Consider the following 17,189-nt stretch of genomic DNA (forward strand, 5'->3'; position numbering starts at 1 on the left):
ATTTTTAATAAAAACGTGTTTTTTTACAACTGAAACTATGTAAAAAAAATATTTTCAAAAACATCAACACTTTTTGTATGTTAAAAGAATTACCTGGTATATGGTAGATGACCCAGGAGTAACTCATCTATATATTAATCATGTACTTATGACTGTTTTTCTGGATTTTCAGGATCAGAAAACCACCACCGTCAGCATCCGCTCCGAAAGCGATGCGACCCAGCAGCTTTTCGCAAAGGACGGCACCCTGCAGGGTAGAGCCCATTCGTTACGTACGGACCCTTTCGCACCGGCTGTCGGCCGACAATGGACACTTGTCGTTCAATGAGGGCGAAAAATTGCAGCTCGTCCTGGACGTGGACGACAAGTGGATACTCTGCTGTCGAGGCGCTCGCAAAGGTCTTGTGCCGAGGTCCTCCGTGCTGATGGTGTCCAAGTGAGAGACCTGCCGATGTATGGTGGCCGCCTGGCACATTCCGCAATGATATTAATAATAATATGATAATAATAATCGACCTGATTATTTGCGCGTTTAATTTATCGTCTATATTAATTATAATATATGTTTCTATTTCGTTTTTAATATGGTCTCATTTTCCTTGTATTTTGTGTTAATTTCCGTGTATAGAGTACTACTACTACGATAATATTATTATGTACATTTTTTTTTTTGTTTGTTTCGCAAACTATTACATTAATATTGACCAACGGTTCATGATGATGGGATAGTGTTGTGACTCGACGCGTGTACAACGTTTAAAAGCGTCCATGTATAATCGTCGTCGATGTGTAGCTTTGTTTTTTTCGTTGAATTCTTCTGTTTTGTTTTTTATTCTTAACAATTTACACCAGTTTTTTTTCTTTTATGCAATGAAATTCGCACTTTGCAGAAAATAAAACCATTATCTGCAATTGTACTCGGAAGGGCGTGTCAGGTGCTTTTTATGATATTTTGTTGTCGTGTGTTGTTCTTGTGCACTGTGAAAAAGTAATTTTTATGTTTTTTATAAATCACGCAAATATTTGTTATTCTAACAGCCGCCCTTCTTGTAATTTAAACTAAGTTTCTTATACATACCTAATAAGTAATTGGTATGTATATAATAATATATATTCTAGTTACAAGAGTCGATGCTTTATTTATATAACGCTTATGAGAAAAATACTTTTTGTTATTAAAAAAAAGTATAAGTATTACACTAATGCTTAGATTATAGAACATATCTTTTATTTTTTACAACATTTTTCTACTATTGTTTTGTTTTTTAAATTCTAGTTGCCGTTGAGACCTTATTTGTTCGGCTCCTTTGCAATGGCTTTGAACAAAAAAGGTCTCGATGCGTGTGTCGAATGACCCGCGTCTGATCTCTGTTGGACGTTGTGTGTCATACTATTCACTGTGCTCTTGTATACCCCAAGCCTTATGTTTGAAAATAATTTAGTCCTTTGCCTAAGCAAAATAAATAGCTTTGACTAATACTATGTTGCTTTATATAAGTATAAGGTTTATGATATTATTATTATATTATGTTGTAAATTATGTTTTTTTTTTTGTTTCTTTCATATTTCAGTTTTATAGACTTTAATCATAGGTCCTTTAAGATTTTATTTTTGTTATTTTTTGTTTAATTAAATAAATAAGACTGCTTTTAAACACTCGGTATTTTTTTTTTTATTTGTATGTTTTGTTATTATTTACCTTACATCAAAACAATATTATTAACAGAATCCCAGCATCGATTAAGTATAATATTCTAAATATTTTAATCAATGGTACCAGTATTCCATGGTTAAAGTATAACATATTTAAAAAATTATTCATGATTATATAATATTAACGTATTTTAAAGTATAACAGTATAATATTATTAAATATTATATTAAAACTAAACAACTAAAAATTAATCACTTCACATTAAGTGTAACATTATTATCACAAACCCCGATGATTGTACGTTTATTAAAATTATGTTAATTAATCAATGATGTGCCATGACCGAAAAAGTTTAAAACAAAAACTACTACTAAACATTTTATTATACTATTATGATATACCGAGCAATAAATATGTGTAAACAGACTTGTGTTTGTTGGAATGAAAAATATATTGATAAATAAATAACAATAAACCCATCTTGTATTATTTGTAAGCAATTAGGTTGTCACAAACTCGAAACATTCTCTGGAGTATTATATTTGTTTTACTTTTGCTCATGCTCAATAGTATTAACAGTAATAGCATGTTTAAGATTCCAGTAACTGTTTTTTCTTTAAATATTTTTTTCAAACTCATATTCATGTTAAACAACGGCATAGTATTTTTCACATCAGACAGTTCCCCTTCACATTGATGTGTAACATTTTTTGTTACATGGATGTGGATTATGACTGAAATTAATTGATTAAATCAATTTATTTAAATACCTTCAAGACCTTTCAGACTGACCTGTAATTTATTAGAAATATGCACTTCACTTGGATCATTGTTTATATCACCAGAAGGATTTTTATTTATTGGTATACTACAAAATATACAATATTAGGTATATAATAGTTGATACATAATTACAGACTCAGTTGTGGAAGAATTATTGTTTTTTGCACTGTTGCAAAACATATTTTAATAATTAATAGATAGGTAATTTGTGTTGGATCATATTCCTTACAGTCATCTTATATGCTAATTCATGATTTTTTAATTGGAATTAAAATAAAAATAAACAGCTGTAGTCCAATCAGAGCCGTAAGAAGCTCTTCTGACGCCTAATGCAAGTTTGAGTATATGCCCTCCCCTTTTCATCCAAAAAAATTCTCATTCTTATCTCATTTAAATACTTATAAAAAAAAATTGTGACCATGTATTTTTAATATTTTTCAACTGCCATTGTAAAAACATATTAGGAGCCTTGGATTACATTTTCATGATTTTTGACCCAACTATTAACATTTTATTGACATTAATAGAAAAAAAACTAAAAACTTGGCAACTGAAAATGTTAGGAAACGGCAAAATAAGTCAGTATATTTTAAAATTGTATGGTACACAGAAATTCTAATATAAACTTTCAGTGAAAATTTAATGTATCTACAATCATTTGTTTTAGAGTTACAACAAAAACCAAAATCGATTTTGTCAAAAATTCCTGTTTTTCCTTAATTTAGTATTTGTTTTTCCAGTGCTTTTGAAAACTACTGGGAATTTGGACCACCCAAAGTACTAACAAGATTCACTTTACTATCACAGAATATACTGTTCAAGAAAATCCAAGCATTTTTACTATATTAAAAGGTGACGACAGATACAAAAAATAATATGCATATCAATCAACACATTCATTGCATTAGGATCTAAAGTTTATCTAGGATTAGAGCCTCAATTCCATTGGTGGCCTGAAGCAAATTCCTCAGTCGCCTCAATCTTGCTATGCCCCTGAGTCCAATCATATTGCATTGTATTCACATTAGAATTTATAGCGACAATTTATCAACATTTATTTATTAGTTAGTTCATACAAATTTACTAAGAACTTTGTTAATGCAGATGCTTATTGCACCTTGCAACCAATTTCAGTGCGATATTTTACAAATACAAAACAGACCATAATATCAATATATTATTACATAACTGTTGGGTTGTTCTACTAATGTACGTGTTCAACCGAGGATATGTAAGATAATTGAAAAATTATCTAGATAGGTAGATACATTTCTAAAAATATACTGTATATTTTTTTCTTTTAGTGCTAAAAGATAAATTTTTTTTTAATAATTATGTGATAAGTAAAATACTTCAATACAATTCAGTTAATTTAAGGGAAATAATGGGCACAAATATCAAAATCTATCCTGCCAATATAATCCACATTCAATGATTAAACGGTTTTTTTTTTTAAAATTCAAAAATAATTTGTTTCATATACTATAATGTGCAAATCCTTTTAAATTAATTATAATATTAATTTTGTCGTTTCATGTTAAGAAAATAACAAAAGGCAAATTGAACAACTTACATTTTTCTATTTATTTCTAAAAAAAATATATCTCATTTGTAATCTTTACGCAATAAACAAAAAAAAAATCATGCAAGATGCCAATTCAAAAATGTCAAAACAAATACAAGGTATAGATATCAAGACCCACCCATATTGGGATATACCTATAAATTCAAATGTTTGTGAATCTTCATTCTGTGTTGTCAGTCTTTAGATTTCTAGCTTAAAAATGCAAGACAACTGACGGTTGCCAAAGAAATTGCTTATAATTTTATAAAATTAATTTTTTGTATTGGATTAAATTGATGTAGTCATTTTTTAAATATTACATAATACTACAGCCAGTTAACATGTATTTTACCAACCACTGGTTAAAACAAAAACTATCAAATAGGTTTTATATTTTAATAATTATTACATAAAAACTAAAATGAAAACGTAATAGTGTAGTAGGCTATCTTGTCGTATGCGCTCTACCGGTAACATTGTAACTGCAGTATGCGCTCTACCGTGTTTTGACACTCTACAATTATATTTAGATTTTAACAGAAAAAAACAAAAAACAAAAACAAAAAAAAAATAAAAAACAACTAAAAAACGATAACAAAATATCCTAAAAACCAAAAAAAATTTCACTTATTTTTACTTTAAAAACACTTGAAATCAGAAATTTTAAATTTTCTAATTTTTATATCAATTATAATTTTGATTTAAAATTTAAATATTATAAATATTTAATCTTAATTTTTAACTTTTAAGTGCATTTCTATATTGCACGTTACTATTATAACTTAAAAGTTAAAAGTTATATTCTGTATATAATATATATTGTTTTTGACTAACGTTTTAAAAAAAATTATTTTCCTATTGTTTCCAAATAATGTTTTTGATAATATTGTTTTTTTTTTATATATATATATATATATGATAATTAATTTTAATTTGCAACTTTTAAGTGTATTTCTATATTGCGAGTTACTATTATAACTTAAAAGTTATAAGTTATAAGAATATAATATAAAAAAAAATATATATTATTAAAAACAATATTGAAAAATAACGTTTTTAAAAACGTAATAATCAAAAACGTTAAACAAAAACGATATTTTCGCAGGTTGATCGCAATCTGGGGTAGAACGCATACGACAAGATAGCCAGTGTAGTATAGTAATAAAACAAAATGTTTACAATTTACATCTACAACATTTAATGATGATTTCTAGATTAATTTTTTAAGCTGCAATTAGAATATGCATAGAGTACAATTACAAGTCGATAAGGATATAACGGTAATTGTGAACAGTCTGTCACAAATAAAGTGTCGAGAATATTAATTTTGAGATAAGTTATAGTGAATAGATAATGATTAAAAATCTATTGAAATATTAGAGAAAAGTTAGTCCAAAATAGTTTATTGATTTAAGAAAATAATGATTTCTATATGGTTACATAATCAGAACCATTATGCAATTCACAGCACTTGTTGATATACATTGGGGCATTATATTGTAACTTATGGCAACTCCTTATGTCAGGTTGATGCTCTACTTCTAAAGAAACTAATTAATGAAAACCTAATGAAATTATTGATTTAGAAAACAAGTGTTCATCAAACTAAAATAAGCCCCAAATGATTGATGCAACAACAATAATAAAAGTATAAGATTTTTCTCTTAATTAAAATATCGCTTATTCTAAAGTCATATTGTCCAGATTCTAAACAATGTGCTGTCGTATGGAACTGTTTTGGACAGATATGGACAAATTATTAATAGATTACTATCTATTGTATAAAATATTTTCTCGATTGATCTGTTTAAAAACCTTAAGGTTTAATTAATTTAAAACGGGTAATTTTAGGACATAAAACATTACAATAATATTATGTTTGTTATAATGTACACATTAAGCAATTTTATTTCAAATTACAAATTAAACAAAAGGAAATATTAAAAATAGTAATAACGCTATATTAGTTGTATGAATTTATAATTTTTGTTTGTACATGTATTTAACACAAAAACACCACATTATGGACCAGTAGACTTAAAAGGTAGCAGGAATATTTTGCTTTTCGAATTCAGCTCTGTAAAATAACATAAAAATGTATAAAAAAATTAATTAATAATACAACAAAAACAAGTAAGTATAATCATATGTTTAAACATGAAAAAGGCATAGAAAACCATTAAATACTAGAGATTAAAACATTTCCGTTAATGAACTTAAAAATATAAATATTAAATACTACTACTGTGTGGTATTTATATTTTACTAAACTTTCTTAAGATAAATTAAAAATAGATTTTCATTCTTTTGAAAAAAAACATTGGTTTTAAACGTCTTATCATATGATATGACTAATTAACACTATGTAATTTGTGTTAAAATGAATTTTGTTATCAATTTAATAACATTATTACTGTACACCTCTTAAATAATTGTTCAAAATGATTCCCAGCCATGCTTTTGGTTGGCTTTATATTTTACGTGGAGTATATTTTTGTCGTATATAACAATCTGATTCTCTAGGTTCTACTGTATAGGAAGGGGTTTTTTTTTTTTTTTAAAGATCTTAAATAATAATAATTATAATAATTTCTATTAACTAATAGTTGGATTCAAGGGTAGAATAAATATTACATTTTTAATCTAATGCAATAATTAATCGTAAAAGGTAAACTACCAAACTGTAATAATTGTTGGTCATATTTACCTCAATTGAACACTGAAATCATCCTCGACATTGTCATCGTCCCAATTATCTTCCCAAACATTAGCCTCTTTATCTTCTTCATCTTGGCTAGTCCACTCTTGAAATAAAAATATATATATTTATTAGTTAGTTGTCAATTACTATAAACATATAATAAATTCATAACCAAAAGTAATGAATCATTTACCTTCCACTGGGAACTCTTCGAATTCATCGTCTTCTTCCAACAGACCGATGTCCAAAGTGTTCTTTTGCTTGTCACCGTCGGATTTGGGTTCGGTAGAATAAACCATTGTGCTAATTTATGAAAAACAGGATAATTGTCTGAAAGGAATTTAGAATTATTAAACTACCTATGTTACCACTTTTTCAGAGATTTTCAGATTTTGAGAGTTCACAAATTTATGATTATACAGAAGATAATGAGATAACCGAACTACCGAAGTTTCTTCTTTGTTTTTGTTTTACACTCGAACAGTCGAACGAAATTTAACAGTCATGTTCTTAACCTCAAAATACAACATTTTAATTGGTGTCCAAAGTTGTTGTTATGACCACGATTAAAGATCTGCACGGAGTATAATATCACAGAACAATATAGAATAGACACTCGGTCAGCTGTGTGGGTTTACGTATCCCTACGGTATGAAGTATTGGACTCTATAAATTGTACCGTATCCGTAATCTGATAGAATGTTGGCAACGTGTATCCCTCTTTGTTACGAAATCTTAAAAACGGATACAAGGCAATGGCCAATGGGCATTATTATTATTCTGTGGACTGTGACAATGATGTTGAAATGATTTATTTAAATGATAACATATGCCACGCCCCCCTGGAGACCATGTCCAAGGCCACAGTCACCCGATTTTGCCAATACACGCAGTGTCGTACCCCTGATAATATCAAGGTTTATAGATAATAATTATCTATAAACCTTGGTATAATATCTAGTCCGTGGATATCTGTAATAACCCACGATCACGATTTCAGATAGTACTGTCTATTTTAAATCGTGTTATAACCACAGATATGTATAATAACTAGATACCCGACTCCATATACAACAAAATTATTAAATTATGATGCCCGACGCCATTTGTAACTTAGGCAATGTTTACATTTATTCATATACATATTTACTTATATATACATATATACTGATAATACTATTTTACCCTAGTTGTAAATGGCTGCCAGCGTCATTGATAAGAAGAAGTCGGGTATCTAGTTATTATATATATCTGTGGTTATAACCGATTATTATTTCCATTAATGGAAATATAATTTTATTGTTCTCATGATATAATTTATTACATTTGGTTAGATCTAAGGGCCTTAGGGCCCGTTTTACAATCATACAGCATACTTTAAACCTCGGTTACGCTTGAACCACTGATTTTACCGGCCGAATTCGGTGGTTTAACCGGAGTTCAACTATAGTAATACGGGCCCTTACGCCCTTATATATGAATATTCTTATATAAGTTCTCTACTAATTCTTTAGCACGATTTAAGATATACATAAGATATAAATAAGCATGTAAATTGTCACGTAAATAGGTATATCGTATATCTTTAATCGTGGTAACTAGTAAGTAACTATCGTTGAAAACTTGAGCACCACTGTACAATGTTCAATTTATTATTCACTACGTCGTCTTCAAGACTGCCGGTGCTCAGTCATGGCAGAAAAACTACTAAAAGCATTTTCTCACCCATGACTTTTTTTTTATCTGAAACTATAATCAATAACAAATCCTGAGAAAAACTGTATGTTATATAAATATATAATAATAAAAACACAAATAATAATATTTATATTAAAGCGAACACTGAACACAGAGTTCAAAATGATTTTTCTTTCTCCTCGTTAATTGAAAATGTGATGTATTGTAAATAGTAATTTAAAATTCCGATGATGAAGTCCAGTGAAGTAGACGTGGTCAAGATGATCGATGCCAATAAAATGCGGAAGGAAAAAAAGTTGTCGGTAAGTTCTATTAGTAGTAGTCCGGCATCGGACTTAAAACCTCGGGTGGTAACAGTCAAGCAGCATGATTCAAAAAAGCTTTACACGCCGACTGCTAAAAAGGAAAATACAAAAAAAATTGTTCAAGATGCAACAAAGGAAATTCAGAACTGCAATGATAGTTCTGAATGGCGCCTAGATTTGAGTAAATCTGGTTTGACTAAAGTGCCAATAACCATTAGAGATGCCACACAATTGACTGAATTGTATTTGTACGGTAATAAATTGATCACTTTACCATCAGAAATTGGGTGTCTGACTAACTTGCAGACACTAGCACTCAGTGAAAACTCTCTGACTTGTCTACCGGATTCGCTAGCTAATCTTACTAGTCTTAAAGTCTTAGACCTAAGGCACAACAAACTTACTGAAGTGCCAGATGTTGTCTATAAGCTTGATACGCTAACTACACTGTTTTTGCGTTTCAATCGTATACGTACAGTGAGTGATGACATTAGTAAATTAGTCAACCTAGTCATGCTCAGTTTACGAGAGAATAAAATCAAAGAACTTTCATCTGGTATCGGTAAACTGGACAAAGTAGTTACATTTGATGTGTCACATAATCATTTGGAACATTTGCCAGAAGAGATTGGAAATTGTATACAATTGTCTACACTAGATCTTCAACATAATGAACTTGTCGACATTCCTGAGACCATTGGAAATCTTACACTTCTAACACGTTTAGGCTTAAGATATAACAGATTGAAAAATTTACCGAATTCATTGAGTAATTGTAATCGAATGGATGAATTTAATGTAGAAGGTAACATGTTAAGTTGTTTGCCTGATGGCCTACTAGTTAACTTGAAAGAAATGAACAGTATAACACTAGCTAGAAATAGTTTCACAGCATATCCTACTGGAGGACCTGCACAATTTATTGCTGTAGACTCAATTAATTTTGAACATAACAAAATTGATAAAATACCCTATGGAATATTTTCCAAAGCTAATTACCTAACAAAACTTAATATGAAAGATAATGCCTTGACATCACTGCCATTAGATGTTGGTTCTTGGACCAATATGGTTGAGCTGAATGTTGCAACAAACATGATTACCAAATTGCCCGATGACATACAATATCTACAATCCCTAGAGGTGTTGATCTTATCCAACAATCTATTGAAAAGACTGCCAGCTACCATAGGAAATCTTCAAAAACTCAGAGTGCTTGATCTCGAAGAAAACAAACTAGAAACATTACCTCAGGAAATTGGTTATTTGCGAGAGCTGCAAAAATTAATTTTACAGTCCAACCAATTGCTATCTTTACCACGGGCGATTGGTCATCTCACAAATCTGGCATACCTTAGTGTTGGTGAAAATAAGCTTAGTACATTACCAGAAGAAATTGGTACACTGGAAAATTTGGAGGCACTTTACATTAATGACAACCAGAGTCTTCATCATTTGCCATTCGAACTTGCCTTATGTTCTAAGTTGCAGTTGTTGGGAATAGAAAATTGTCCATTGAGTCAACTTGGTGATGCAGTCAAAGGCGGCCCATCTTTAGTAATGACTTATCTCAAGGTAAATGGCCCATACCGTACTCTATGAAATCTTTTAAATTGGTGTGGTATTTCCATTTGATATATTATCTAACACAATATTACAGCGAGTCTAATGAAAGTTTGTTAATATTTGTTATTGTGTTTAAAAAGTTTGTTTTAACACATATATTGAAACTATATTTTAATGGACCACTAGTAGTATTGTGCATTTTTCTCTGACTACCATTATGAAACCAAGTAGGAAAAAAATTATTTTTAATTCCTGGGAATTTTGGTTGGAATGTTATGTTCTTATAAGTTGCATTAAACATGCATAAGTAAGTATTTGAAATCAGAGTTGTTGATAATCTCTTTCCAGAGAAATTATTTTAAGATGAGAGTTTATAAATTGATATGTTTTAATGTTTCAAGAAATATCTATTAAACAATACATTATGTTATATATGTACCTACTTTATTTGTATACAATTTTATCAAAACTTAAATTGGAGTATGTATTAACTATTAAGTTAAAAGTTTTATTCATTAATGGAAAAGTATGGACTTGATCGATTATTTTCAGTATTCTATTCATTAAATTGAACTTTATGTAAGCATTCGATAAATAGCAGTTTTCGAAGTACAAATTAATATAACTATTTAATATTGTTGTCACAATTTATCTAAAGTTAAACACATTTATCAGAATATATTCCGGTAATACATCATATTTTAATTAATAATAATCATCCTTATACTTTAAATTTTAAATAATCAGTGGCCAGATATTTACATGAAATTATGTTTAATGATGATAAAAAAAATATATAACTTTGCAAGTTTTAATATTTAAGATGATAATATTGATTCCATGATATTACATTATAGACTCTCATCAGATTCTGAAATTTAACATCTATTATGTTTAAGATAATGCATATTTTATATTGTCATAAAGGTATTACAATTGTTAACTAAACTACTACTACTAGGCAATTCAATACAAAATAAACTTTATAATAATAACCATTATTTTATACAGCATGTCAACTGGAAATTTTACCACAGTCCCAAAATTGTATTTAAACCATGTACATCAAAGTGTATTAAATACCTATTCATTAATTTGTTTTTATTCAATCTTAATAGGCAAATATATAGTGTGTTATTTAATGTTTGTTTTAATTGAAAATTATAAACGTATATTGTATTTATATATGGCGTATAATATATATTAATTTAATATGTATGTATGTTTGTACATTATATAATATATATATATAATTATTTCAACCGTTGATAAAAAATAACGTAATATTATTTTTGTGTGATAATTATTATATTATGTAAATGTTTAAACAAATTGAAAACTAATTTATTTGAAAACAGTTGTCATATTAATATTATGATTACAGTTGTATGATATAATATCTATTGGTTATTTATTAACTTATATAGTATTATGGTGAAATCATAATAAAATAAGTTGTATTAGAAACATTAAAGTTCTTAGATTGGTCCTTGTATCAAAAATCCATCATTTGAGCTTGTACTACTTATTAAATTATTTTTGTCATTATTTGTGCAATATAATGAAATTAATTTTAAACTCAAAATAGTTTTATATTCTTTACCTAACTGTTTCTTTTTCCAATTATAGCAGTAAAAAACAATGGAAAATGTCTGCCATGACGTATATAAAAGTATTCATACATTTGTTTAGGGATTTTACTCAAATAAATAATTATATCTGAGTGCAGCACAGTTGATCACTCCTTCCTTTATTGACATGAAAAATCATAAGCAAAATAAATTGTGCATACATTTAGTAACACAATTGCGTTAGCATTTGATATTATTGCACAAATAAAAATTGTTTGGCCAGTCTCCTGGTTGACAATCATGTGACAATAATAATATTGTTGTACTTGCCTGCAGATTGACATACCATAATTTTTAAATAAGCCAACAATGATTATTTGCCGTTAGTTCTAGACCTATAGGACTTTCCGAATTGAGAAAGAAAATTGTGACTTAATGATTAGTTATTGAGTTAAATGTATAGAAAAGATAATGAGTACAATCAATTATTACATTTTTTAATCATATATTTTGATATTTATTAGATATTAAGTAGGTATAAGTCTTATATATTATAAATGATAATGTACATAATATATTATTATTTGTTGTGTAATCATGTTACTAATTTGTTGCGCAATAGTGCATAGCATGCGCAATAGTTTCAGGTAAAAGATGAAAATGTACGCAATTGTTCTGTACGAGATTATTAATTGGGGGCTGGTATGGCTCGTTGTTGTTGGCCTCAGTACCTAATGTGTTCTGAGGTCAAGCATCGGCTGACGTCTCTAGTTCCCAGATGAGAAACTACTACTAAACTGAACTACTAATATTAGTGACAAATCTTCGCACCATATATACGTGTTCTTCAACCAACTGTAACCCTCCTACGAAATGCCAACAGCCGTAGTTGCCGATGCTTGAGATCATTAAAAAAAATTATATATAATAATTACTGTAGGGTTAGTATTTTAATGACCCAAAAAACTTAAAAAAATAACCAAAAAATTCACTAAAACAAATTAAAAATGATCTAAAAAATCCCCCCTCCCCCCCAAAAAAACAATGACATTAAGACATTATAAAAAATGTATTATAATTATTAATTGGATAATAATAACTATTTCGGTACAAAACTAATAAATATATTTTACATCTTAGATATTTTGAATCAAAATCGGTCATATTTTATGAAATTATATTTTAGTAAATGTGTTTTTAGATTTTTGTCAATCGTATTATTACGATAATTTCGTATTAGGTATTTGGTTCTAATTTTTGTTTTCTGCTGGTTTTGTTGGGTTTTTTTTGTCCATTTCTACTGCGATTATCAACGAAAATAACGAGCGTCGAATGCGTTGTGTAGTCAATTCATTTGGATTCTGATCAGAGTGACTAAATTATTTGAAATCTTAAGTAACTACCTATAATAATTTGTAAGTGATTAAAAAAATATCAATTAATAAATTTCCTTTTTTTTTTGCATATTTTGTTGTTTTTATTGCATATTTTTAGCGCATATTTAGCGATATTTAAGGTAATATTATAACGCATATTTATGCAATTTTAAGTGCTATAAAATCGCAACCCTGGTGATGACAGACAAAAAAAAAAGTAAAAACAATGAGATCATTGTAAAATCAACACATTTGTCGCTTCGCTCAGAATCTAAAAAGACCTCGAAATGCAAAATAAAAACTATAACAATATACTATATCTGAACTCTTAGATGAACACAATCACATTTTGTGCTTGAAAATCTAAAATATCTTGTATATTATAATAAAATTGCAATCTCTTATTATATCTAAGTCCTATTAATTAGCAATATAGTTAGTAGTAAATAATAATCTCTTTAAATCGTTGTTTAATTTATAACCCTTGTATACAAAAATGCAAGTATGAAATCATTGTTATTCCAAAGTACTGAAATTTGTCCATTGTAAATATATTTCTTGGTATACAAAAAATGTGAAATGCATAATCAAATAATGAATAATTTAACATGTGGTAGTTGATGGTTGTGTGTTAATTTCTAACAAAAGGCAAAAAGACATTTTATAGTTTGGAACACAGCCATATGTAGTTATTGATTCTTGTGTTGAGGTTAATTCTAAGTTGAACTTTTAATACATTTATTTTATTTTTTGATTTTAAAAATATTAAAAAAATTATTTGGTAAAAAAATATTTTTACTTTGTTACGCCAAGCACATTGTTATGATGGCATGCGGGTTTTGTTATGTATATAAAATAACCATTTTGAATAATTCATTAAATTACTATTATGTTTCATTTTTTTTTATGACAAAAAGCATTATAAAACTGTCACCACCTTTACATTTATGTATATTGAAAGTAGATATACTTATTCAATTACTTAGTATAAGACTAAGTAGAGTAAGTATACTATCAAGTTCGTAATGAAGGGGAGGTCGGGGTGGCAATCCTATGTATAACTTAAGATGTCGTATATTAGTATGAGTTTTTTTGTATTGACGATTAATATAATGTATAGATATAGTATAAGTAGATGTACTTACATTGTTTTGTATGTTTATGGTATTATCGATTTGTAGGTAAATATTTAAGAATTAAGTATATGTATCATTGTTATTGTAAGTTGTGTGAAAGTACACATGCTTAAATTATATTATTATTATATATAAGGCAGATAACTATAGGTTGTATCAATCTATTTTTAAATATAACTGCAAATGTAGTTATGTCTAAATACCAAAATTTCCAAAATATGCCCTGGACAAATTGTAAATACTAATAATTTTAAAATTTTCGTCATAATATGAAAACCAATATAAAAAAGGTAGGCAAGTGGGTGTCACTCTGCTGTACAGTAGCTAGTAGGTTACAAGTGGGTTACTGTAATGAACTTCAAACGCTCATAAAATTTGATTGGCTTGCATTTTTTTTTTTTTTTTGATGAAGGCAGACAAACTGATTGACAAAATGTTTATGTATTAACATTTGCTATACACCATACCATTTAAAGAATATTTTTCTTGTTATTAGCTGTGTAAGAACATTTTCAGTTTACAATATTTTTATGTTTTTTTATCTATAATATCATTTATCAATAACTTTCATTTATTTGTTAAAAACCTTGAATAATTTAATACAAGGCTCCCAATATGTTGTTACAATGAAAGTTGAAAAATATTATAAATACATAGTTATAGTTTTTTTTTATAAGCTTTTAGTTATAGACATTTAAAGGTTCAAGACGGCCAATTGTCCAAGAATTAAAATGCAACTATTCTAATGTTAACTTTTTGTTTTTATTAACCATTTATAGAAAAAAAAACAATATTTTTTCGATAACTTGAAATTATTTTTCCTGGTCGGTGACAACTATTATTGACGAATAAGTGGTCAACCATCGTAGAAGACGCATAAAAAAATACAAAAAATATTTGCTCTGGTTTAAGTAAAATAAAATATAGCAACTCTACACCAACCCCCTGAAATACTTATACCTAAAAAATTACACAAATTATTAACTAACTGCAAAAAAAAAAAAACACATTAATAAATAATGTTAATCTATTTAATTTTCATGCAAAATGACTATGCTAGATTTCTACTTTGATTTTATATTATTCAAATTAAGGTAAATTTATTATTTATTGTTGTCTTTGTAGTTTTGTTTAATATCAGATGCGATGATATAATAACTTAAATTAATGGAGCACCTGTATGAATAAACTCATAATTTATTAACATATAAAATAATTCATATTGTTTCTGGAAAATTAATATTTATGTAATTAAGGGTAGATACCTCAATAATTATGATGACACGGCGTTATGGATAGGCATTTTAGGTACATTGCTGTGAATTTTTCAGACTTCCGGGTTACCGTGACACCATACTATTGGATTTTAGACCCAAAGACTACCTTAATATTTATATCACATCGCCGCATAGTTTGGGTATTTAATATTGTAATTTTTACAATGTAAGATTTGCATAGTTAAGATCATAATATATTTTAAAGGTTAAAATTGTATTATATTAATGTATTTAAATCTGAGTTACCCGATCTAATCTAATTTTTAAAAACATAATTTATACTTTATAACCATTTTGTGGTAAATATAAACCTAGAGTAGTAGAGTGATACTAAAAACAATAAAATGAATACATCAGAATATTATTAGATACACCTTGATACTTGAGACATGAAAATGAAAGTATGAATTTAGCAGTTGAAATTCGTTAAGAATTATTTAATAATCGTGATTTAAAATAAACTATTTGCAAGATATTTAGATAAATAGTCAATCTCAATATATAGGTTTGTACCTAACTTAGGCATACTTTTATTCTTAGTTAATTACAGAATTCTAATGTTATTATAACAAGAATCAAATATCATTAGGTATTACCTTAGTCCTTAGCCACCTAATAAAGTATTATTACCGCCGATCACCCCAAAAGTGCACTGTCACGTACCTAAACCTCGACCCCATGTCATCGCCTCGCCTTGACCACTGCCCTCGGTCAGAAGGAAGCTCTCGGACGGTTTCACTTCGGGGAACAACAGCAGAAAACGCGTACGGCCTTCGTTATACCACTCCACGCAGCGGACGCGATCCTCGCCGCCGACCGTCTGTGCGGAGCTGCGCGTTTTGCTAGCGTTGCCCCCGGGTCTAGCCAGCCGATCAAGTCTCCAAAGCTGTTCTTGACCTCAGCTTCCCTGGCTGAGGTGACGAACTCCGTCTCGCGCTTCCACCGCCGCCTACATCGCTGGCATAGCGACCACGTCGTCTTTGATCCATTCAACCGGTCCAGTACTGGATTCGTCGTCCAGTTGAAGGGTTTTCGACGAGTCGCTACCCGCGAACAACAGGCCCGCCAAATCCGCAACTGTAGGCTTTTCTCTTCTCTTTACGATTTTATAATATTACTAGCCGACCCATCACAGCTTCGCTTGTGACTGGTTGTTTATTTTGCCTTTGAACGATGATATGTATAATTTTTTATTGAAATTTTTTCGTTTAATGTGATCGGCAAATAAATATAAAAACGGTTATTAAAAACCTGTTGAAATGTTTCTAGTGGTATTAATCTTATATATTTTTATAGCAGAACCCATGAACTTCATTACCCGTAAAAAATCGTAAATAATTATATAAATTATACTATAAAATAACTTATAAGCCTTATAATTTGGTTTCTTCTTATTCATCAGATTTTAGTGCGGTTAGCTCAGGTTAGGATTTTGTATTAGTTGGTTATATTATTCCATCATAGGTGGAATTAAGTAAAAATGACAAACTTGGTATAACTTTAATATTCTGGAGCTAAATCATACCACTTACGTATGGATACAAACAGCACCGGGATA

General features: G+C 28.7%; 3 protein-coding genes across 8 annotated transcripts in view; 2 read left to right on the forward strand and 1 right to left on the reverse strand.

Annotated features, from left to right (window-relative positions):
• Positions 1-1,654, forward strand: part of LOC100167196 — a 62,207-nt gene extending 60,553 nt beyond the window's left edge. For all 6 annotated transcript variants that reach the window (XM_029488211.1, XM_029488212.1, XM_029488213.1 and 3 more), the window contains one exon: positions 173-1,654. In XM_029488211.1, coding sequence (XP_029344071.1) covers positions 173-440 — 268 coding nt within the window. In that variant the 3' untranslated portion in view covers positions 441-1,654. The remainder of the gene's footprint in view (positions 1-172) is intronic.
• Positions 1,655-5,939: 4,285 nt separating this feature from the next.
• LOC100161722 (26S proteasome complex subunit SEM1) lies at positions 5,940-7,192 on the reverse strand. The gene is made up of 3 exons (XM_001951219.5): positions 6,896-7,192; positions 6,709-6,805; positions 5,940-6,078 (listed from the first exon to the last, which is right to left on the reverse strand). Exons 1-3 carry the CDS (start codon positions 6,999-7,001, stop codon positions 6,039-6,041), a joined length of 243 nt encoding a protein of 80 aa, XP_001951254.1. The 5' UTR covers positions 7,002-7,192; the 3' UTR covers positions 5,940-6,038.
• Positions 7,193-8,483: 1,291 nt separating this feature from the next.
• LOC100162395 (leucine-rich repeat protein soc-2 homolog) lies at positions 8,484-11,856 on the forward strand. The gene has a single exon (XM_003245849.4). The coding sequence runs from the start codon at positions 8,628-8,630 to the stop codon at positions 10,305-10,307; it is 1,680 nt and encodes a 559-aa protein (XP_003245897.1). The 5' UTR covers positions 8,484-8,627; the 3' UTR covers positions 10,308-11,856.
• Positions 11,857-17,189: the final 5,333 nt, after the last annotated feature.

The sequence above is a fragment of the Acyrthosiphon pisum genome, chromosome A1 (assembly GCF_005508785.2).
Source record: "Acyrthosiphon pisum isolate AL4f chromosome A1, pea_aphid_22Mar2018_4r6ur, whole genome shotgun sequence".
Classification (NCBI taxonomy): Eukaryota; Metazoa; Arthropoda; class Insecta; order Hemiptera; family Aphididae; genus Acyrthosiphon; species Acyrthosiphon pisum.

Coding starts and splice junctions, on each gene's coding strand:
- LOC100161722 (XM_001951219.5), bottom strand. CDS start 7,001: ATGGTTTATTCTACCGAACCCAAATCCGACGGTGACAAGCAAAAGAAC. Junction 6,806..6,895: donor CGAAGAGTTCCCAGTGGAAG/GTAAATGATTCA, acceptor TTTTATTTCAAG/AGTGGACTAGCCAAGATGAA. Junction 6,079..6,708: donor GATTTCAGTGTTCAATTGAG/GTAAATATGACC, acceptor GTTATTTTACAG/AGCTGAATTCGAAAAGCAAA.
- LOC100162395 (XM_003245849.4), top strand. CDS start 8,628: ATGATGAAGTCCAGTGAAGTAGACGTGGTCAAGATGATCGATGCCAAT.